This window comes from Osmerus mordax, chromosome 17 (assembly GCF_038355195.1).
Source record: "Osmerus mordax isolate fOsmMor3 chromosome 17, fOsmMor3.pri, whole genome shotgun sequence".
Lineage (NCBI taxonomy): Eukaryota > Metazoa > Chordata > Actinopteri > Osmeriformes > Osmeridae > Osmerus > Osmerus mordax.
In genome coordinates, this window is record NC_090066.1 from 2,521,782 (window position 1) to 2,543,773 (window position 21,992).

Consider the following 21,992-nt stretch of genomic DNA (forward strand, 5'->3'; position numbering starts at 1 on the left):
CTTCTACTGCCGGGTAACGTCGTAGAATAATCTTCAAAGGGGGTTCTTTATTATGAATGAATGCAATGAGTAGGCTAAATGCCTGAAAATATCACGAGAATGGAAAACTTAAAAGGACGTTTAAATCATAGAGATTAGGTCAATTTTTACACCGGTCTGCCAAATGTATTCGTTTTGATTCAGCTATGAGGCTGCCTCTTGCAGGGGAAATGAGAAGACATCTATTTCATTCTACACTTCACTCGTATTTTGAGTTGTAAATGAGCAGCAAAAAAATATGCTTTTAAATCTATGTAATGTTTATAAATAATAAGTATGCATTTTTATATAAAATATACAGAACTATCAGTTGTAAACATTTCATAAAAAACGCCCCCCCCCCCCCTGTGCAACCGACGCAAGCAAGCACACCCTACAATTTCCCCAGAAATTGTACCCTCTCTAGTATTATATTTATATGGCTCTGGGAATAACCAAGAGCGATAGAGAGATCCGATTATATCAGACATGTACTTACTCCAAGTACATATTTACTGTAGGTAATCGCGCGCAGGCTTGTGACGTCGTGACGTTTTTAACTGTGACTAGCTAGTTTTCGCAACAAAAACTTATGCTCCTCTGAGTTACAGTACTTTCATACTCACCATCATCCATGATTCGCAAAGGTGTGTGCTTGTGCGTGCGTGACTGTGCGCGTGTGTTTGTCTCACAGGTAGAACATGAACCTGGATGAGAGGAAAAGCTCCTCTCCCAGCGAAGGAGAAGAGGGAGAGGTTCCATCTTCAGAGGAAATCCCCCTCTCCGCCCAGGCACCTGACGCGGCACTGCAAGAGGAGGAAGCTAGCACAAACATATCAGCCAGCCCTGCCTACCAGTGTCTAGACGAGGTACGTAGCTATCGGGACTCTCCTCCAATAACAAAGGTTACTTCGTGTTGGCATGTTCGTAAGGCCTGAGCGGTATTTTCTCGTTTTGTAGGCTGTATCAGATAATAATATAAATAACCAAGGACAACTTTAAGCAAAGCTAGTGTAACTTTAATGTTTCATATAAAAGTAAATGTTTTTGAACAAGACATTACGATGATAGAAAAACTAATATATACACAAAACACTAAATGTACACACATACTTTTTGACATTTGGAAGATAGGCAAATCTTTTTTAGTCTTACACAAATAAATTGTTCTGGAGGGGTACCTTGCATTTCAATGACGATCTTATGACTCAACAATTAAATTGGAGAAAACACCACTTAACTATGCACAACCTGAATAAATGGAATATATATTAGTATAATAAAAAGCTATTGTAATCCAAAAAATAAATACTGTACATGTACTTCTTGACTCATCCTTCTATCTACTCTATACAGCCTACATGGTATTTTAGTTTAGTAATTGAGGCTGATGGCATTAGTCTAACAGTAGATGGCAGTATTATATCAATACATTATTCGAGCTCTGACCAGTTTGACTGGTATGTGCATGTGTGTACTGTACAGTCCTGTTTAAGAAACGATAATGCATACAGTAAGAACCAGAGTGGTAGAGGGTGTAAAATGTAAATATGAAAAAAAAGACTCATGTCATGGGAATTGTCCAATTATACTCAATTTACCCAGCAACCCTAAACTTTTCCCCTAGCCCTCCCCAGAGGAAGCAGCCAGCCACGCTAGCTCCTAGGGAGCGTAGTTCTTGGGGCGTATCATCATCTTGACGGTCTTGAAGGCCTGCCTGTAGTTGGTGGGGTAGAACTCTGTGCTCATGTTGTGCCACGTTCCCCAGTAGATCCCGTTCCTTACTCCTTTGTACCTCTTGTGGTAGTACTTGCCGTTGAGGTTGGCGGACATGCAGGCGTCGAACCACCAGCCCGAGCTGTAATAGGCCCCGCAGTTTCCAGACGGGTACCTGTCGTTGTCCCGGTCTGGCGTGGTGAAGAACTTTTGGTCGTGTTCAAAGTGCTTGTTGAAGTTGATGGCGTTGCCGGCTGTGCCGCTGTAGCCGCTCATGGAGAGCCGGTAGCGAAGGAACTCGTTGGCGACGTAGAACTTGTCGTACTTGGCGTACTCCCGGACACCCTCAAAGTCCTCCAGCTCGATGCGTATGACCATGTCCTTATCCTTGGTCAGCAGGTGCATGCGGTCGTTACCCAACCAGAATTCACCCCTGGAGAGCAGAGCAGAGTAAATACATTGGATCTGTTGTGCATGTTCCTCTGCTGTGCTTTCCACCAAACAGATCCACACAAAATATACACAACAACCATCACATATGTTACAATGATTTGCGTTTTGCACTAGCTATATCTCTAGGCCTAATCCCGGTAAAGGCTTCTCTAGCCTCTGTTTTATCATCCTGTTCTCTACCCAGAAGCAGAATAGAACTGAACATCGTTGACTAGACGGAATAGAACCGTATGGAATCAACGTCTCTCACCCTGACGTACAGCTATTATTATGCATTTTATGCTATCATATTCATGTTATGCAGGGGAGTGTGGTGCAGCGTAGGTGACCTATCTCCCTGTCCTGTGGCCCACACCCACCGGAGGTCTCCGAAGCCTTTCTTGTACTCGGCCCAGGTGCGGTTGAAGCTGATAGAGCCATTGAGGCGCTGCTGCACCATGGTCCAGCCCCCTCCAAACGTCTCCATGTCGCAGTACACCTCAAACGTGCCGTTCTTGGGGTCCGGTGTCACGCGGTACACCCCGTTCTTCTTCTCCTCCAGCACGTCGTAGTCGGAGCAGTCCCTGGGAGCCAGGATGACTGGAGGGGAGTGGTGAGAGGAGGGAATGGGAGAGGGAGGGATTGGCGAGGGGGAGCCCGGGAAGAAGTAATAGAGGGAGACAGGGGGAAGGAGAGATGAAGAAGAGAGAAGCATCGGTCGTAAGAGGATAAGAGTCAACGCTGCCCGTAGCATGCAGTCCTGCTGACTCTGCCCAGCGCTGGAGTCCAGCTCCTTGTCAGGGGGCTGGACATAAAGGGCCAGCCCTGCCCAAACGTGGGAAAGTGTCTAAGTGGATTACCGAGGCGCACCCCTCTTTGAGTGTGTCACGGCCTAAATCCTCCTGACACCAGGTCCGCAGCACGGAGCCCCTCCCGGGATTTAGAAAGTGACACAGTCTCTCTATATGAGAGTCTCCCTTCGAGGCCAGTTGGCTCACACTGAGCTGGCCCCCCTCTGTGTTGTGGTAAGGTGGCGTCCCTCACAGTGGGCTCCCAGAGCAGGGCAGACGACACAGCTTCGGACAGCAGCTGTCAGACGGTTTGTTTGCTCCAGAATGAGTTGGCTTACGCTTCCCAGTTCCCACAAAACAAACCCAGCCAGTCTGTCTCTCTGCCTGGCTGCCTGTCTCTCTGCACGTCTCTCTGCCTGGCTGCCTCTCCCTCTGCCGGCCAGTCTGTCTCTCTGCCTGGCTGCCTGTCTCTCTGCACGTCTCTCTGCCTGCCAGTCTGTCTCTCTGCCTGGCTGCCTGTCTCTCCGCCTGTCTGTTGGAGTCACCCCCCCCCTCCTGAAAGACAGAGAGGAGCCTGTAACTTCAACTCTGGCTGTCCTAGATAGTTTTTCCTGACTGACTGACTGACTGACAGGGAAACAGATTATTATGATGGACAGAAGAGGGGAAACTGTGTGTAATCAAGGAATTACGCAAGAGATTAATAAAGTACAGCCCAGCACCCTACTCTTGATTAAGTTGTTTGTGTTTAAGAGCACTCGACAGGCTAATCAGGGTTGTGCCAGCTGTTCACCACCAGAAGCCTAACAATGTATATGAGTGAAGCTGCAGTGGACTGTTGTTAGTGAGGGGGAGTAGCATCGTTTTTTTTTGCTGTGAAATACCTTTGGTGCAATAGAAAACTGAGTTTATTATCTGCAGATTGGTCCCGCGTTAATGATGCATCCAAGCTTTAACAACCTGCAGATGTACCTCTGTTGGTATCGGGTTGTTATTGAGCTGTTTTCCCTTATCTAGATAGAAACCTGACCTGGAGATGGTTGTGTCAACACAGAATACTCTGGCACACAAACACATCATACAAACACACTGTACTTTCAACTTGAACACTTCTCTTTCTTCATCCCTGTCTGAGCTTCTTTGACATACACACACATGAACCTTGGCGTTGTGCTGCAAATCAATTTTCCCACAGAGAAAAATGGAAGTATCCATTTCCCTCCCTCAGAGAAGTTCACACATGGAATCCTTATATAATAACTGTTTATGACAATTAATCTGTTTTTCCACAGCTTATCTCTTGTAATTGGCATGGATATGAACCTGCCTAGACAAGACAAACCAAGAGACAAGTGCTCTCTCACCATGACTAATCTCAGCCAGGCAGAGTACTGACGGCATGTGTTGTTGTTAAGTGTTGTTGGCAGAGGTAACGAGGGGTGTCGTTTCTGGCCTCTTGTTCACGCTGGACTGAGCGTGCTCAGAACTCAACCCTGAGAGACATCAGAGTGCTGTCTGGTCAGATCCAGCTCAAACTAAGACCGTCACAGCTGTTTTCAGGAACAGATCACTGTCTCGGGAGTTGGGGATTGGTCGATTGGTTTTCACTGTCACATGATCCTTGGCGGAGAGTAGTCAACCAACCTCTCCAACAAGTGCACCTCTACTTGGAAAACATTTTTTTTAGTTTGAAGTCCAGAGCTAAGGGTTTTACTTATCTTTCCATAATCATAGTCATGGATTTCCAATTCGACGTCCTCTGATTTACTATAGTGTCCCCAAGAGTTTGAGTGTCTTGCAAAATTTAAGCAGACTGACAAATTTATTTCCAATAAGCCCTTTGAAAAATATGCAAACTCTACAGTCCTCCATCTCTGCTACAGTGAGCATTGACCATATTGTAGGTGCAGTTTTGCTGTAAACTGTGACAATTCGATTGCCCCTCTGTCACTTTCTCACAGGACCAAAATTAACATGGAATGTAACTTTAATTATCCATTGGAAAGCCAGTAACATTAGTGATTACAGAAGTTCAAGTCCGTGCAGTGAATTGAGTCACTGAGATCAAAGCCATTGATGAAGTAACACCATCCTGAATCATGATGACTCAAAATCAATGTTCGCTCCTTTTCTCAAGTACAGCACTCAGTACCCATTAAAACTGTGTGACTGTGAGAGGTGTATATTGAGCCAGGGAGGGGCACATTCAGACCGTATTCTCTGAACACACGCAACACAGGGATCAGGTAGAGCACTAAAACCTCTGCAGAGTAAACAGCAGCCATCAGACGATTTGGGGCTCTTAGATCAGTGATGAACGCTTCAGTGGTGAGCTCTCCAGCATAGTGAGGCTGGAGAACTCTGAGCGTGCTGAGAACAGTGACAGTGGATATCAAACAGACGAGATTACACTTCCTGGATGGTCAAAACGGACGGTCAATACTACAGACTTCCACAAAGATATGTGTCTGGACACTAACAGCAGCCTAGTTAAGTGATTGTGGGTGGAGCGAAGCGTGCAAAAGGCAATTGAATGGCACATAATACAGGCTACACGTTAATATGAACACTTCATAATGGTAGGTTTGGAACTACTTACACTGTGGGGTGTTGGTGACGGCACACTGGTTGGTGCACGTGGTGCTGAGCTTCTTCACCAGTCCTGTGATGTTCTCCACACGGCTGTCCACCATGGCCTCCACGTTCTGCATGTTGATGAGGCTCAGCTCCTCCACGCGCCCCTGAAGGGAGGTGATCTGGCCCCGGGCGTTACGCAGGCTGGCCGACATGCGGTGCATCTTGGTCTGCATCTCGTGAAGCGTTTTGCCTGGACCGCTGTCCCCGGGTCCGGGGAAGATGCCTCCGTCCCCACGCTCCTCCTTACTGGCCCCGGCTGACTGCCCCAGCCCTGGGCCCCCTGCCTCCCCACTGTCCCTCTGGAGGCTCTGGTCAGCCTGCTGCCGGCCCTCCAGGCAGGCGCTCTTCAGCTTGTGGACGGTCTCCTTCAGGCTCTGCAGCTCCTTCATGGTCTTCTCCAGCAGTCTGAACTGCTTGGGCAGCTGGATGGTGAGGGGTGGCAGGGTGACCTGGTAGGGGCAGTCGTCGTCCTCCCCGCACTGGCCTGCTGGCCTCAGCTTCAGGGAGCAGGATCCAGCTCCAGCCCCAGCCCCAGCCCCAGCTCCCTCACTGTCCCATCTATGCTGCGTCTGTTTCCCCTCAGTCAGCTGCAGGCTTCTCAGGGGGGCTGTAGCCAGCAGGACAGAGGCACAAACACAAAAGAGGACCTTCTGCATGGCGCTGGAGTGTGTGTTTGTCTGTCTGTCTGTATGTGAGATGTCCTAGTGGGTGAAAGATGCACAAGCCGGTCTGTATGTGAGAGATAATGAGTGTGTGCGTGTGTGTGTGTGTGTGTGTTTGTGTGTGACCGAGTGTGTGAGAGAGAGTCAGATGTGAAGAGAAAGACAGTGCAAGTGCTGCCTGCAGGAGAGGGGAGTCAGAACTGCTGCTGCCTCAGATAGCTGTGTCATTAATATCAGGACAGAGAGAGGGAGGGAGGGAGGGAGGGAGGGAGGGAGACGGAGAGAGAGGAACAAGGGAGGGGTGGGAGGGGCTGAATTGCATAATTTCTCAAACCCAATAGCAGCAGCAGCACTGTGAAAAAAGAATATTGAGGGAGAGAGTAGGTAGGCAAGGTCTTGGGTAAGTCAGACCATTTCCCTGAACAGAGAAATGACTCAGCTCACAGGAATTACTCTCCACTACGTTTCTTCTCCACCTTATTTTGCCGTATTTTTATTTTGTCTTACAGTTACATATTACACATATTTCATTTTATTTTTTACTGAAAACATTATTGTGTTTGTGGGTGTGGTTTTACTCATTCCCAAGCACCAGCCTCATTTCCATCCAAAACACTGGAGTCTTTTCTCTCTCTTAACTCTTGTCATTGTCGAGTTTCAATTTTGAATTTATTGTAACTGTGACTTTTGATGATGTCACTCCTTGGCCTGTAGCAGTTCCAGAGCATCACTATCCTGTCAACTGTTGTTTACTCTCTTATGAGGAACTTAGCATGTGGTGCAGTGGGAGTTCTGAAGCGGCGATGCTTTCCATTAGTCAATTGTCAATCACATCACCATACAAAAGGGTCATTTGTTTCAACAATCCCACAGTCATAAATGGTTTGGCAACGTTAGCAACCAACCTCTTTGAAACCTAGTTTGTGTGTTTAGTGGTAGCCTACAGGCTGTTCCAGGTTATATTGTGGGATGACTGTGTAGGTAGTGGTGAAACATCAACAGGACAGGTCATATCCTGGTGCATGTTTAAACGGGCAACCTGGTAGGGAAGGCATTGAGCTACACTGGAGCCAGATTAGTCAGTACTTTAGTGAAAGGGGTGTGTTTTCACAGGTTTAAAAGCCTACTTTTCCTACAGAGGAAATACTAGCAGATACTGTAAGTATACTGAGAGAGAAAGAAAGAGAGAAACAGTGTAGGGTCCAGTCTACCAGGGCTGCCAGCTTCTTATGAAAACCATGCAGAGGACGTATAGTGTCACAGCCAACCATACAGCCTAGAATCACACTGGCACATGCTGCACAAAGCTTTTCTCCATGACAGGAATGCCTTTGTGTCTCATTACCTTACACATGAGCACCGCAGTGTCTCTCTCCCACCCCCCCCCTCTCTCTCTCTCCCTCTCTCTTTCTGTGTGTGCCTTCCTCTCTTCAAAGATGATTCTCCACACACAAGGCTGTTAAAACCTCACATGTTGACAGTAAATCCAGCGGGTGCCTGGGCAGAGGAAGAGAAGGAGCACACAGATAGTGAAGAGCCCCTGCTCGGAGACAGATGACCAGGCCTCTTAGAGTGTGCACATGGCCGATAGGCTTCTGAAGATCCACTGTGTTGATGGACTGCTTCCTCTCTATCTGGCTTGTACACTCGGAGCACGAGAAGCGGATATGTGGAAGTGATGATAGCTCTAACATGTCAGCTTCTATCTTTAGGGTTCGACAGAGTCGATGGTTAGCCATAAGGGTTGTTGTCAGACTGAAGTAGTGTCTTTCAGAGTCCTCAAGACTGCGGGTGCAGACTGAAATATAGGGCGACCATGACTGTACTGTAGCTCTGCATCCTGGCCTAGTTAGTGTATTTAGTTTCACCGCTCCTGGGAGGTTCCCAGTGCACGTGGATGAGTCAAATAAACAGCACGTTTCGATGAATGATTTTCTTCCGTGACCTCTGCCCTTTCCCTGCCTGCTCGTACCGTGCGCCAGTCAGACCCATCTGTCTGATGTTCTCTCTGCCCTGGCCCGGTACAGCCCGAGCCTTGCATCACTTTGATGCCTCTTTCATCACAGACGATCTGAAGCTGTGGAGATAAGCAGCGAACACTGGGCCTCCTATCTGGAGCAGGCTGAATCACACGGGAGCAGATGGGTTTGGTTGTTGTGCTCGTTGTTTTCAAAGTGCAGGTGACGCAGATGTGTGGGGTGGGAGTGGTTAAGGCGATAAGAGCTAGATACGAGCGTGGAGGTCAGGCTTTACACGGACAGCAACACTGGACAACAACACTGGGACAGGCCAGATGGGGGAGATGGGGGGGGGCACATGGGATGAAGATGGATGGGTGAATTGGGTTGGTGGATGAGTTGGTGGTACAATGAATTGGTGAATTAGGGTTGGTGGGTGAGTGAGTGGGTGGATAGAGGGATGATTGGGTGAAAGGGGCTGGGGATGAGTGGGTGGATGATGGATGATTTGTCTCCCTGTTGTCTCCTCAGCTTTTCTCTCTGGGGAAAATCAGTGGGAACATGCTGGCCCGGCTGAAGGCCAGTTACAGCCTGCTCCATGACACTCTCAGAAGGTGAGCTGTCTCTCACAGATCACGTGTGTGTGTGTGTGTGTGTGGGGTTACCTGTGACTCGGTGTGTGTGATGCGTGTCCACCTGTGACTGTTTTGCATGTGTCTACTTGTGACTCTGTGTCGTGTGTGTGTATCCACCTGTGACTGTGTGTGTGTGACTGTGTGTGTTTGCGTGTGTGTGTCCACCTGTGACTGTGTGTGTGTGTTGTGTCTGTGTGTGTGTGTGTCCAGCTCCCAGGAGTCAGAGATCCAGCTCCTGCAGCAGGCTCGGTGTTTCCGAGCCCAGCTGGAGCTCCAGGGGCAGGACCTGGAGAGGGCGGAGACCTTCCCCGAAGTGGAGGAGTCGGAGGTCGGCCGCATGAGGCAGCAGCTCCTCAAGTTCCACAACGACCTGCTGATGACCGAGGAGAGGGACTACCAGATGAACTACCAGCTGGAGTGGTGAGGAGGGAGGGGAACCAGGGGGTTAAGTGTGCCTGGTGGAGTGGTGAGGAGGGAGGGGAACCAGGGGGTTAAGTGTGCCTGGTGTGGGCAACTCCAGCTAGGTGTGCTGCTCCTGTCCTCTCCTCTTGTCATCTCTCCTCTCATTTCATTTCATATTGGTTCTCTTCCCCCCCCCCCCTGCGCTCTCCTCTCCACTCCTCCACATCGCTCTCAACACTCCTGTCCTTGTTTTCCAAAGGCCAAGCACACCCTCTGAACACTGCATGGAAAAGAACATTGCACTCCACAGAAAACACTCACACACACAGACACACACAGACACACACACTCACACACACAGACACACACACACACAGACACACACACACACACTCACACACACAGACACACACAGACACACACAGACACACACACAGACACACACACACACACACACACAGACACACACAGACACACACACACACACAGACACACAGACATGCATTCAGAGATCCAGGGCCAACGAAAGGACACTGTAACATTGCTAAGCAACTAATAAAACAAGCCGGGGGAAGGAAGATGAAAGGAGCAGGGCTTCATCATTCACGGTAACGAGCTTGAGACCACAGAGGAGAGAGAGCTACATCACGGAGACTAGGAACATTTTCTCTCTCCATAGACACGCATGGATACATCAGGCTACGAGGGCCAATGCAGTCCTCGCTAATAGTTTTTCCTCCTTATGCCGGAGTGAAATACGGAATGAGAACCACGCACTCTCCATTCTCCCAGGGTGTCGCAAGACACCCGGCAGTCTCTTCTCTCATCATATATTAGTCAGTTAATGGTAATGATTGTGACAGTGAGTTTGGCATGCTCACCCTTCCTCTCCTCCAGTCCTCCTCCTCTTCCCCTCCACAGTGAGCTGGCATGCAGATGACTGACAGATGCTTGTCCTTAAAGCATTGTCTCATGCCCTTGATCAGCAGCCAGACATCGACTCTGGAATGCAGATTTTGGCGGGCCAACTGTCGCTCCGATATCTTTTGAGGTCTTTTTCTGGATTGTGTCAGGATGCAGGCCGACAGGGTAGGGCGCCTGTGTCTATTCTGTGAGGTGTTTTTTAATCAGTCTTCTTTGAATACAGTATGGATTTGATATCCGGTGCTCGGACCCCATCTTACTGTGTGATACACACTCCACTACCTGTCGGACTGGACTTCCTCATCTGAGAGATGCTACACGCTCTGAACGAGAAACAAGACGTTAAAAACGGTCACTTCTCTTCCAAAATTCTGAGAATGAGAGAGGAGATCGAACTTCCCCAAACGAAAACCATTCTGTTCCTCTTAATTCGGAGAATTAAATATACCCTGACGTGTTTTAATGACACACACTTTTTTTTTGTCTCTTTTTTCAGCTGCGTGGAAGAGAAGGCCTGCCTGGAGAAGGAGTACGAGGCTCAGCCCAAGCCTGTAGTAAGTTCACACCAGATCCCCTCTCCCTGGCCCTCACCAGAGCAGGTCCCAGCCCTCACCAGAGCAGGTCCCAGCCCTCACCAGAGCAGGTCCCAGCCATCACCAGAGCAGGTCCCAGCCCTCACCAGAGCAGGTCCCAGCCATCACCAGAACAGGTCCCAGCCGTCACCAGAGCAGGTCCCAGCCGTCACCAGAGCAGGTCCCAACCCTCACCAGAGCAGGTCCCAGCCGTCACCAGAGCAGGTCCCAGCCGTCACCAGAACAGGTCCCAGCCGTCACCAGAGCAGGTCCCAGCCGTCACCAGAACAGGTCCCAGCCGTCACCAGAACAGGTCCCAGCCGTCACCAGAGCAGGTCCCAGCCCTCACCAGAGCAGGTCCCAGCCATCACCAGAGCAGGTCCCAGCCGTCACCAGAGCAGGTCCCAACCCTCACCAGAGCAGGTCCCAGCCGTCACCAGAGCAGGTCCCAACCCTCACCAGAGCAGGTCCCAACCCTCACCAGAGCAGGTCCCAGCCGTCACCAGAGCAGGTCCCAGCCGTCACCAGAACAGGTCCCAGCCGTCACCAGAGCAGGTCCCAGCCGTCACCAGAACAGGTCCCAGCCGTCACCAGAACAGGTCCCAGCCGTCACCAGAGCAGGTCCCAGCCGTCACCAGAGCAGGTCCCAGCCCTCACCAGAGCAGGTCCCAGCCGTCACCAGAGCAGGTCCCAGCCGTCACCAGAGCAGGTCCCAGGCGTCACACAGGCCTCCCAGGGCGTGTGACAGCCCTGTCCTCTGGCGCCGTTCTGACACAGCGTAGCGTGTCTTGACGGGGAATGTGGAGCACAGCTGAGAGCGCCTTGTCTCAAATCCAGGATTTACAAGACAGACTCGTTAACTGAGCATTCCCCATGATATTACTCTCCTCTAACGAATCTTTTGCATGGATGATTTATTTTGTTTGTAATTATTACAAGTGATAATGACGAGGGTGTTATGGAACGGACGAGAGCAGAATCTTAAGAGGGGCCTGTCACTTCATCAGAGATGATAAACAAGATTTACTGCAAGAAAACAGCATAGATTATTGTATGCATATCCCACAAAAAGATCTTGCATATGTTTTGTACAAGTATGCATTTGTGTCTCTCTTAATGCTTCAGGCTTGTAGAATGTGTTTGCGTGTATGTGAAATTGAGTATAACTTAATAACATCTCATCCATCATGAGAGTTAAATTAAATGCTTTTGCCTCAAGAATGGGATGGTTGCAGGGTTTCCCGCAGCACTCTTCAGTTAAGGCGGCCGTCTAAGCAACACACGCCTGCCGCCTTAACTATGTCGTAAAAAATATTAATAACGATATCCGCCGTGTTACTCTGTCCTGTTTTCTCCCTTCCATTCCAAAACGCCGTCTCCCTTCTCTGCAGAACGCATTAGTCTATCCCCCCCCCCCCCCCCCCCCCCCACCTTAACTAACAAATTCTGCGGGAAACCCTGGATTGTTGGTCAATTACAGATCCTGAAACCATTTAAAGATTTACTGTGAAAGAACCATATAGATAACAGCACACAAATCATATCTTGTTTCCTTTGAATATTGGTCTTTGTGTACGGTGTGTGCTCAGGCTAGCATGTACAGTACAGTGTGTGTGTGTGTGTGTATGTGTGTGTGTGTGTGTGCGTGTGTGTGTGTGCGTGTGTGTGTGTGTGTGTGTGCGTGCGTGTGTGTGTGTGTGCGTGTGTGTGTGTGCGTGTGCGTGCGTGTGTGTGCGTGTGTGTGTGTGTGTGTGTGCGTGCGTGTGTGTGCGTGTGTGCGTGTGTGTGTGTGCGTGTGCGTGCGTGTGTGTCTGTGTCCAGGAGCTGGAGAAGAGAGCCAGGCTTCTGAAGGAGAGCAGTGAGGAGCTGAGGAAGGAGGTGACCCAGCGGAGGCAGGAGATCAGGAGCCTGCAGGAGGACATGCAGGCCAGGCAGAGACTCCTGCAGAGGGAGCACAGGGAGCTGGAGGACAAGAAGGAGGTCATAGACATTAACCAGGTGAGGCTCTGCCATCACTGGCGTGGGGGTTTAGGGGTGAACTAGATTTAATCCCAACAAGGGATGTCTTTAAGAAGGATGGCTATGAGAATGATAACAAGCAATAGGATGGTTAGCTACAGTATAGATAGCTCTGGGAATGTTGGCTGAATGATAGATAGCGATAGAAATATCCACAGTCATTGAGTAATGTGTGGGTATTTCCATAGCCAGTTATTGAGTGGGGATTTCCATAGCCAGTTATTGAGTAATGTGTGTGTGGTGTGTGTGTTGTGTGTGTGTGTTTCTCTGGCAGGCTGAGCTGGCACAGATTCTCTCTGTACCTGGGCAGCTGAGTAAGGAGATAGAGAGAATAAACCGAAAGAAAACGTAAGTCTGTCTAAACTCCTTCCTGTCTGCCTGTCTGTCTGAGCATCTGTCTGTCTGAAGATCTCCCTGTCTGTCTGAAGATCTCCCTGTCTGTCTGAAGATCTCCCTGTCTGTCTGAAGATCTGTCTGTCTGTCTGAAGATCTCCCTGTCTGTCTGAAGATCTCGCTGTCTGTCTGAACATCTCGCTGTCTGTCTGAACATCTCGCTGTCTGTCTGAACATCTCCTTGTCTGTCTGAAGATCTCCCTGTCTGTCTGAAGATATCGCTGTCTGTCTGAACATCTCCCTGTCTGTCTGAAGATCTGTCTGTCTGTCTGAACATCTGTCTGCTGTTGCGTCTCCTCAGGGAGGTGGAGAGGAGGAAGGCAGCGCTGCAGGAGCAGGCGGAGGAGCTGGCGGCGCTGCGGGGCCGTACGGAGGCCAGGAGCCTGGCCCTGGAGGAGGAGCGCAGGGAGGTGATGAGGGAGCTGGAGGGGAGGAGGACCCTGCTGGAAGCCGCTGACAGGGAGCACAACATTCTGCTGAAGGAGCAGGACATGAACAAGGAGAAGGAGGCCCTCCTGATGGGACAGAGGTAGGAGGCGGGAGGCTCTAGCTCTGAGGGCTGATGCAGGCAAGGGTAGAGAATAGTGGAGGAGGGAGAGAGGGATTGAGGAGGGGGAGAGGGAGGGAGGGATGGAGGAGGAGGAGAGGGATGGAGGAGGGAGAGAGGGATGGAGGAGGGGGAGAGGGATGGAGGAGGGAGAGAGGGAGGGAGGAGGGGGAGAGGGATGGAGGAGGGGGAGAAGGATGGAGGAGGGAGAGAGGGATGGAGGAGGGAGAGAGGGATGGAGAGAGGGATGGAGGAGGGGAAGTAAAAAAAGTATATTAAAACTCTTGTATTTGATCTGTGTGTCCGTGTTGTAATCCTCATATTCTGTAATCACAGGGGAGTACAGGAACTGAATCTGAGTCACATCAGCGTGGAGAGGAAGAACGTGCACGACAGCCTCTCTCGGAAGCTGAGAGAGGGAGACCGGCAGATCAGGGGCCTGAAGAAGATGGAGCAACAGCTGAAACTAGCCAATGACACGCTGGCGCAAACCCAGGTGCTCTACAACAAGACTAAGTGCGAGGTAAGAGTAATCAAGCACAGATAAGAGATCCGTCATCAGATCCTCAGCCTCGTACCAGACGTTCCCTTGACGACCAATCACAGCCTGTCCTTCACGTCTCGTGTTCGCTTCCAAAATACAGGAAATGTATTGAATCTGTCACTGCGTGCTAACAAGCTGGGTCTGTCTGATTCATGAATGCTTCATCCACTAATTCATCCAACAACCTATATTATCCAATCTGATGCATGTGTTGCTCCTAACAGATGTGTTGTGGTGATGTTGCTCTGAATCTCTCCCCCCCACCCCTGTTCTCTGTGAGTCATCCTTTAAAATGAACTGTGGAAGTTTTGATGACAATCCGGTAAATAGAATAGCGAAAGTACAGCCGGAAAACTGTCAGCAAAACAGAAACAGCTCAAACATGGTGACGCATTTAGGTCTTCCTGAGTTCAGGAAAGTGTGGAGGAACTACTTAATACCGGTTCTATCAATTCCAGTGTGGCATCATTGGAAACCATGGTAGCCATTTATTCATTAAGCATTCTTTGTCCTAAACGATATGTGTCAAATGAGGAAGTGAGTTAAGACTCATACAACACCTCAGGCTCCCGTCCCGCTTGCTTGCTCGTGTTTTGTGGAGTGGTGCTGCTGTGACCTAGATGGTGTTGTTGTCTCAGAGGGACGCCCTCCCTCGAGGGGACAGTAACCTGCAGAGGAGGCTAGAACTGCAGAAGGAGGTGGAGACGCTCAAACAAAAGCTGATCCACCAGGTGAGTGTGGGATGTGTACGAGTGTGTGTTTGTGTGTGTGGTGGTTGCATGTGTTTACTTGTTTGTGTGTGTTGATTACATGTATTCATATGTGTACGTACGTGTGTGTACAGTAGGTGTGTGTACAGTACGTGTCTATATGTACTGTGTGTGTGTGTGTGTACGGTACATGTCTATATGTACTGTGTGTGTGTGTGTGTGTGTGTACGCTCCGTGTCTATATGTACTGTGTGTGTGTGTGTGTACGGTACTTGTCTATATGTACTGTGTGTGTGTGTGTGTGTGTACGCTCCGTGTCTATATGTACTGTGTGTGTGTGTGTGTACGGTACATGTCTATATGTACTGTGTGTGTGTGTGTGTGTGTACGCTCCGTGTCTATATGTACTGTGTGTGTGTGTGTGTACGGTACATGTCTATATGTACTGTGTGTGTGTGTGTGTACGCTCCGTGTCTATATGTACTGTGTGTGTGTGTGTTTCCATCAGTCGTGTGCGGAGGTGGAGGCCCAGCTGATGGAGCGCTGCGTGGAGCAGGAGCAGGCCCTGGTGAGGGAGACCTTCCGCTGCAGGGAGGAGCTGCACATGCTGGGCTGCCTGGCTCAGATCAAGTCTGACGAGAGGGAACACAAGTCCCGGGAGCTGCTCCGAGCCGGGGTAACACACACACACTTGTAACCAACACACACTCACACACATGTAACCAACACACACATGTAACCAACACACACACATGTAAACACGTGTAACCAACACACACTTCACACACACTTCACACGTAAACGAGATGATCTGGATCTCTCATGTCGGCAGAAAAGGTACACCCGCATCAAACAGGAAGTGATGGGGAAGAGTCTGGTGATCCAGGAACACAAGAAACAGAACCAGGAGATACAGGCCAGGTACCTTCCATGTCTAGGGAACCGCCTTCCCTCAACAGATGACTAATGTTTATTTTGTTCCATTATGGAAATACTGGTCTATTTCTGTAACTGTTTTGTTATTGCCTGTTGTTTTGGGCTTTTCACTGCATATGTTCCCGCTCCCTCCCTCCCTCCCCCTCTCTCTTGCCCTTTCTTCAGACTGGGCGTGTTCGCCAAGCTGTATGACATCATCAAGGGCGACAGGAACAAGTGTGTGAACCTGATCCAGATGGCGTCGCAGAGGACGGCCGAGATGAGGGAGAAGTTCAAGATCCTGGAGAACGAGATGGAGATCCTCAGGACCACAGTCGTCATCAAGGAGAAGTAAGGGGCTTCTGTCCATCCGTCTAGCTATCTTATCTATCAGTCCATCCATCCATCCATGTGTGTGTGTTTGCCCCCAGGCTGCTGCAGAAGTCTCGCCTGAAGCACATCCACAGCCGCACCATCAGAGACAGCCTGAGGAACGACCTGGCCCAGGTGTCCTGGACGCTGCAGGACATGAGTCACAAGAGGCAGGAGCAGAAGCTGGATCTGGTGGAGCTCACGCGCATCATCAGCGTCCACGAGCAGAACCTGCTGCAGCTGCGCAAGACCCACGACGCCGCCGTGCAGGGCCGCAACGAGCGGTCAGTCTGACCTCCGCACGCCTCGCTGACCCCCCGCCGTCTACCAGGCACACCTCACGCACACCTGGAGCCACACCTGGACTCACACTAGTGTGTGTGTGTGTGTGTTAACGTGTGTGTGTGTTAACGTGTGTGTGTGTTAATGTAGGTGTGTTAACATGTGTGAGTGTTAACGTGTGTGTGTGTTAACGTGTGTGTGTTAACGTGTGTGTGTGTGTCTCCAGGGGCGTGCAGCTTCTGGAGCGCGAGGAGGAGATGTGTATCTTCTACGAGAAGGTGAACGTCCAGGAGAGCCTGATCAGAGATGGGGATGTGGCCATGCAGGCCCTGGAGGAGCACATGCGCTCCCAGCAGATGACCATCAGCCAGGAGACACGGCAGATCCACCTCAGCAGGAAGATGCTGCCCTGCAAGAGAGCCCTGGCGGAGGAGAGCACCTCACTGCAGAGACAGGTAGGAGCTGAAAACAGGGAGGAACTGAACACAGGTAGGAGCTGAACACTGGTAGGAGCTGAAAACAGGGAGGAGCTGAACACAGGGAGGAACTGAACACAGGTAGGAGCTGAACACTGGTAGGAAGTAAATACAGGTAGGAACTACATGCAGGTAGGGTAGGAACTAGATACAGGTAGGAAGTAGATACAGGTAGGAACTGGGGAGGGAGAGCACCAGACTGCAGCACCTTACTACAGATAATAAACCTCACTTTCAAGCCTGGCTCCTCAAAACAGAGATCACACTGCAGTTTTCCGCGTAGTAATATGTGCCTCGCCCTGACTCAGCAGATCCTGTCCGCACCATGTATAGCCCTGCAGGGCACCGAGGAATGTCTCACCTCGTATCTCTGGCCCTCCAGGCCTGCTACGCCACCACATCCAAACACCGGCCCTTCCCTGTGTAAATACCTCAAATGTTAACGCTGCTAGAGGTAAACATTTGGCTCTCTCGTTTATGGCGCCATCGCTCCGACTGCGCGATCCCCAAACAATGGTAGCTGGCTCGGCCGCTCTTAGCCAGGAGACCAGGACTCACACTGGGACAGACAGTGTCCTGTTGAAGGACTTGATTAATAGCAAGTGATAAGATCAATGAGTCGTGTCACCCACCCTGAAAGCATGCGAGAGAGCAGAGGGAGCAGGATCGCCTGGCCTCATGGGACCAGAGGGATGCAGGCCTGCTGCTGGCTCAGCACCCACGGCTGGTTTGTCCGTGAAGCAAAGTAGTTCTTTAGTTTTGTAGCTTCCTTGTTACCTCCTTCTTTCATAAAGAGTTTGTTAGTGTTTCTGACATGAGTCCACACACACACACACACCCCTACACACACACACACACACACACACCTACACACACCCCTACACACACACACACACCCCTACACACACACACACACCCCTACACACACACACACACCCCTACACACACACACACACACACACCCCTACACACACACACACACACACACACACACACCCCTACACACACACACACACACACACACCCTAGCCAGTTGAGTCAGATTTGGGGTTTAATTGCACTCACTTATCCATCGTGGTGTCTCTCACTGTAGGGTTTCTCAGTATCTCTGTGCTGGGGTGTGTGCACTAGAAGCCAGGCTGGAGGAGGAGTCCACGAGCTTGGAGAGGAACTCTGTGACCAGATGAAGCTGAGTTTCATTCTGGGCCAGATGTGGTCTGTCTTCTCTTCAGAGGAAAGAACCCCGTCATTCTCTGACAGGAAAGCACCTGATAGTCCGAGATATCCCTGACGGCGTTTCTTGCTACAGTATTTATGTCCCTCGTGTTTACAAAGGATCTACTTTGGGAAATCCTAGTCTAGATGTTTTATATTTAGCTCCCTCAGGTTACAGGGTACAGTACATGTTAGATGCAGGGGTTGTTCCCTTGGTGTTGACGCCTTAAAAGCAGGACTGAGGGGACCATTACTGCAGTTAGCATGTTTACCCTCAACAGCACATCAGATAGGGCCTCTGTGTGAAACTCAATATACACTAAAGAGCTTTTCAAAGACTTTCAAAAGAATTGGGCTGCCTCAGTGTAAACAGGGTTCTGTGTGAAGTCTGGTGTAGCTAGCTGGGAATGCGAGTGTGTGGGTTGCTAGGACACAGCAGCCCATAGAGAAGCATTGGGGAGGGTGTGGTCGCTGCCTCTGTCAGAATTCTGTGGAATCTAAACTGGAGCCAGACCGCGTGTTGTTGACGAATACTGTGTGTCCAAACTGCCTGTGTGTGATTCACACTGGGTTACATAGATACTCTCCACACACACACACACACACACACACACACACACACACACACGACCAGAGGACCCGGTCACTAACCAGAGAGGAAGCAATGCTCCAGTGAAGCCCATCACATGACCATGACCCCCCCCCCCCCCCCCCCTCTCCGGACCTGTCGCTCCACATTACCACACCTCTGGATCAGCTGCTTTGCTCTCAGGGAAAACGGAAGGAGTCACCTCCCTGGTCCCTGCTGACCTCTCCCCTTCCCAGCCTGATGTGCTCTCTCATTAGAGGGGCCCAGCCAGCAGAGGCTGCTCTCGGCTACACGCCCCCAGACCCACGGCCTCCCATCCCCCCTTAACACACCCCTCAAATACACCTCCTAAACTCTCTTAACTCCACATCCAGCTGATCAAATTAATGTTCTTTCTTTTACGCCAAATCTGATCTCTTGTTCTCTCCAACCCCCCCCCCCACCAGCTGTCAGAGTGTAAGGACCAGATGCTGGAGCTGGAGAAGGCTCTAGAAGACCCTGGGCAGGAGAACAGGGCCCGGGTGCTGGGGGGGAAGGACCCGTCGCCTGTGGAAATGATCAAGAAAATAGAACAGGTAAGAAACGCTCTGCAGGTGTATGTTTGTTGTGTGTGTGTGGGCGTACATGTGTATGTGTTGTGTTCACACGTGTGTGTGTTAATGGTGTGTGTGTGGGTTAATGGTGTGTGTGTCCAGTTGGAGGTGCGCCTAGCGGAGCAGGAAGAGCTGCTTCTGGAGAAGGAGCTGGTCTATGATCAGGTGACCAGACTCTCCCGGCGAATCAGAGCCAAGGCTGAGAGCGGCAAACAGGATACCCTGGAGCTGGCTAAGAAGGTAGGGGTTTCTCTCACACACACACACACACCCACACACACACACAGGTAGTGGAGCGTGGAAGCCCTTTGTGAGGAGCGCAGGATCAGCATTACCTACGTGTGTGTGTGTGTGCATGTGTGTGTGGGTGCGTCTGTGTGTGTGTGTGTCTGTGTGTGTGTGTGTCTGTGTGTGTGTGTGTGCGCGTGTGTGTCTGTGTGTGTGTGCGTGCCTCCCAGGTGAACGAGCTGCAGGGCCGTGTGAAGGAGGTGACGAGGCAGATGATGGCGGTGGTGTCGGAGCTGTCCATGCGCCAGGCCTCCGCCATGTCCCTGCAGCAGGAGGTGAGGGAGGGCGAGCTGCGGCTGGACTCCTGCCGGCGCCGCCTGGCCCAGGGCCTGCCCCCCTCCCCGGAGATGGAGGACCAGTGGCAGAGGATGCTCCGCCACCAGCAGCAACGCCACGACGCCTCGCAGGAGAGAGAGAGGGTATGCACAACTCTCTGTACAGTCCTCGAATACTTTACTGCATTGGTCTACAAACCCTCTCTCTCGTTAGGACTCGAACCTGCAGGTGTAGCTGCTTCTGTACTGCCTGAAACCATCAAGTTTCCTTTTCAAAGAAATAATTGTTGTTTCGAGGGTAACAATCGAATGAAAATGTATTTGTGCTTTTAACAAGCAATGCCACAGAGGGCTTCACATACACCCAGAGAACTGCCCCTCAGCCGACCTAAATCCAGTGAAGCGTAACATCCATCCTAAGCAGCTTCACAGCCCCTCTCTGACCCCTGTGCCCTCCCTGTGTCATTTACATTTAGTCATTTAGCAGACGCTCTTATCCAGAGCGACTTACAGTAAGTACAGGGACATTCCCCCCGAGGCAAGTAGGGTGAAGTGCCTTGCCCAAAGACACAATGTCATTTTGCACGTCCGGGAATCGAACCGGCAACCTTCTGATTAATAGCCCGATTCCCTAACCGCTCAGCCATCTGTGTCCCTAGCTGCTGGAGGAGGAGCAGAGGACGCAGCTCCCCAGCGGGGTGTACACCACGGCCGAGGCCCGGCCCAATGCCTACATCCCCCAGGGGGGCGAGCTCCCGCTGCCCCGCCCCTACGGAGGCCTGCCGCCCTTCAAGCCCTCCGAGCCCGGAGCCAACATCAGACACGTCCGCAAGCCCCGGCTGAAACCCATCGAGATCTAGACCCCCCCCCCCCCCCACACACACACACACACACCTTTACAGACTCACACACACACAAACACACATTATAGACTTGCACGATTACACACACACCTTTACAGACTGACACACACACACACATTATAGACTTGCACGATTACACACACACCTTTACAGACTCACACACACACACACACACTCTTACATGAACTCAATCACACCTTTGAGACAGGATATTTTGACGAGTGCATGGGTCAGAGCTCTGAGAGAACCACTGCAGGGCCACGTGCCTCACGACATGTGATTCTCAGCACAGATCATTAAATACAGCTCTATTCTCCCCACGTAGCACCTCCTTCCTTCCTCCTACCAAAGTCTCGGCCCAGACACAGTGCATATGTTTGTTATTGTGAGCTGAGGTACAAACACACACTTCAACTTGCACTCAAAAACAATAGATAGTGTAAGTTGCATTGTGTGTGTGTGTGATAGCTGGAGTGTGTGTGTGTGATAGCTGGAGTGTGTGTGTGTGTGTGTATGATGGCTGGAGTGTGTGTGTGTGTGTGTGTGTGTGTGTGTATGATGGCTGGAGTGTGCCATGCATGTGGGTTTGATTGTGTTCTCCTACAGCTGGAAGTCTTTACTGGCAACGGCTTCATTTACAGTAAAGTAGACTAGAGTGGTAAGAGACAGTCTTCTGGTCCTCACTGGTATTTGTAGTTTGTCAAATGGTAAGCACATGTTAAGGTGGTGTGTGTGTTAAGGTGGTGTGTGTGTTTTTGAGAGATTCAACACTGGGCTTCAGGAGTTGTCAAAACAGTCATCAAAGATTACCCTGAATCTCCTCCACTCTGCGGTCTACTCCACTCTACATCTCCTCCACCCTGCATCCAAACCCTGCTTCCCCTCTCTGCCGTCTCCTCCACCCTGCTTCCCCTCTCTGCCGTCTCCTCCACCCTGCTTCCCCTCTCTGCCGTCTCCTCCACCCTGCTTCCCCTCTCTGCCGTCTCCTCCACCCTGCTTCCCCTCTCTGCCGTCTCCTCCACCCTGCTTCCCCTCTCTGCCGTCTCCTCCACCCTGCTTCCCCTCTCTGCCGTCTCCTCCACCCTGCATCCCCTCTCTGCCGTCTCCTCCACCCTGCTTCCCCTCTCTGCCGTCTCCTCCACCCTGCTTCCCCTCTCTGCCGTC

General features: G+C 50.8%; 2 protein-coding genes across 2 annotated transcripts; one reads left to right on the forward strand and one right to left on the reverse strand.

Annotated features, from left to right (window-relative positions):
- Positions 1–719: 719 nt before the first annotated feature.
- Positions 720–20,825, forward strand: ccdc146 (coiled-coil domain containing 146). The gene is made up of 18 exons (XM_067254868.1): positions 720–887; positions 8,746–8,828; positions 9,060–9,269; positions 10,672–10,729; positions 12,569–12,745; positions 13,041–13,114; positions 13,461–13,688; positions 14,043–14,229; positions 14,889–14,981; positions 15,469–15,636; positions 15,793–15,881; positions 16,062–16,226; positions 16,307–16,531; positions 16,756–16,984; positions 19,256–19,384; positions 19,505–19,642; positions 19,861–20,109; positions 20,625–20,825. The coding sequence occupies exons 1-18, from the start codon at positions 720–722 to the stop codon at positions 20,823–20,825; spliced, it is 2,871 nt and encodes a 956-aa protein (XP_067110969.1).
- fgl2a (fibrinogen-like 2a) lies at positions 1,022–6,444 on the reverse strand. Its single transcript, XM_067254478.1, has 3 exons — positions 5,557–6,444; positions 2,547–2,766; positions 1,022–2,167 (listed from the first exon to the last, which is right to left on the reverse strand). Exons 1-3 carry the CDS (start codon positions 6,248–6,250, stop codon positions 1,681–1,683), a joined length of 1,401 nt encoding a protein of 466 aa, XP_067110579.1. The 5' UTR covers positions 6,251–6,444; the 3' UTR covers positions 1,022–1,680.
- Positions 20,826–21,992: the final 1,167 nt, after the last annotated feature.

Bases quoted from the DNA above. Each gene is read 5' to 3' on its own strand.
- ccdc146 (XM_067254868.1), top strand. From the start codon at position 720: ATGAACCTGGATGAGAGGAAAAGCTCCTCTCCCAGCGAAGGAGAAGAG. The intron at 13,689-14,042 runs GTAGGAGGCGGG...CTGTAATCACAG, and splicing joins GCCCTCCTGATGGGACAGAG to GGGAGTACAGGAACTGAATC. The intron at 14,230-14,888 runs GTAAGAGTAATC...TTGTTGTCTCAG, and splicing joins ACAACAAGACTAAGTGCGAG to AGGGACGCCCTCCCTCGAGG.
- fgl2a (XM_067254478.1), bottom strand. From the start codon at position 6,250: ATGCAGAAGGTCCTCTTTTGTGTTTGTGCCTCTGTCCTGCTGGCTACA. The intron at 2,767-5,556 runs GTAAGTAGTTCC...ACTCCCCTCCAG, and splicing joins CGTCACCAACACCCCACAGT to TCATCCTGGCTCCCAGGGAC. The intron at 2,168-2,546 runs GTGGGTGTGGGC...TCTGCTCTCCAG, and splicing joins AAAGGCTTCGGAGACCTCCG to GGGTGAATTCTGGTTGGGTA.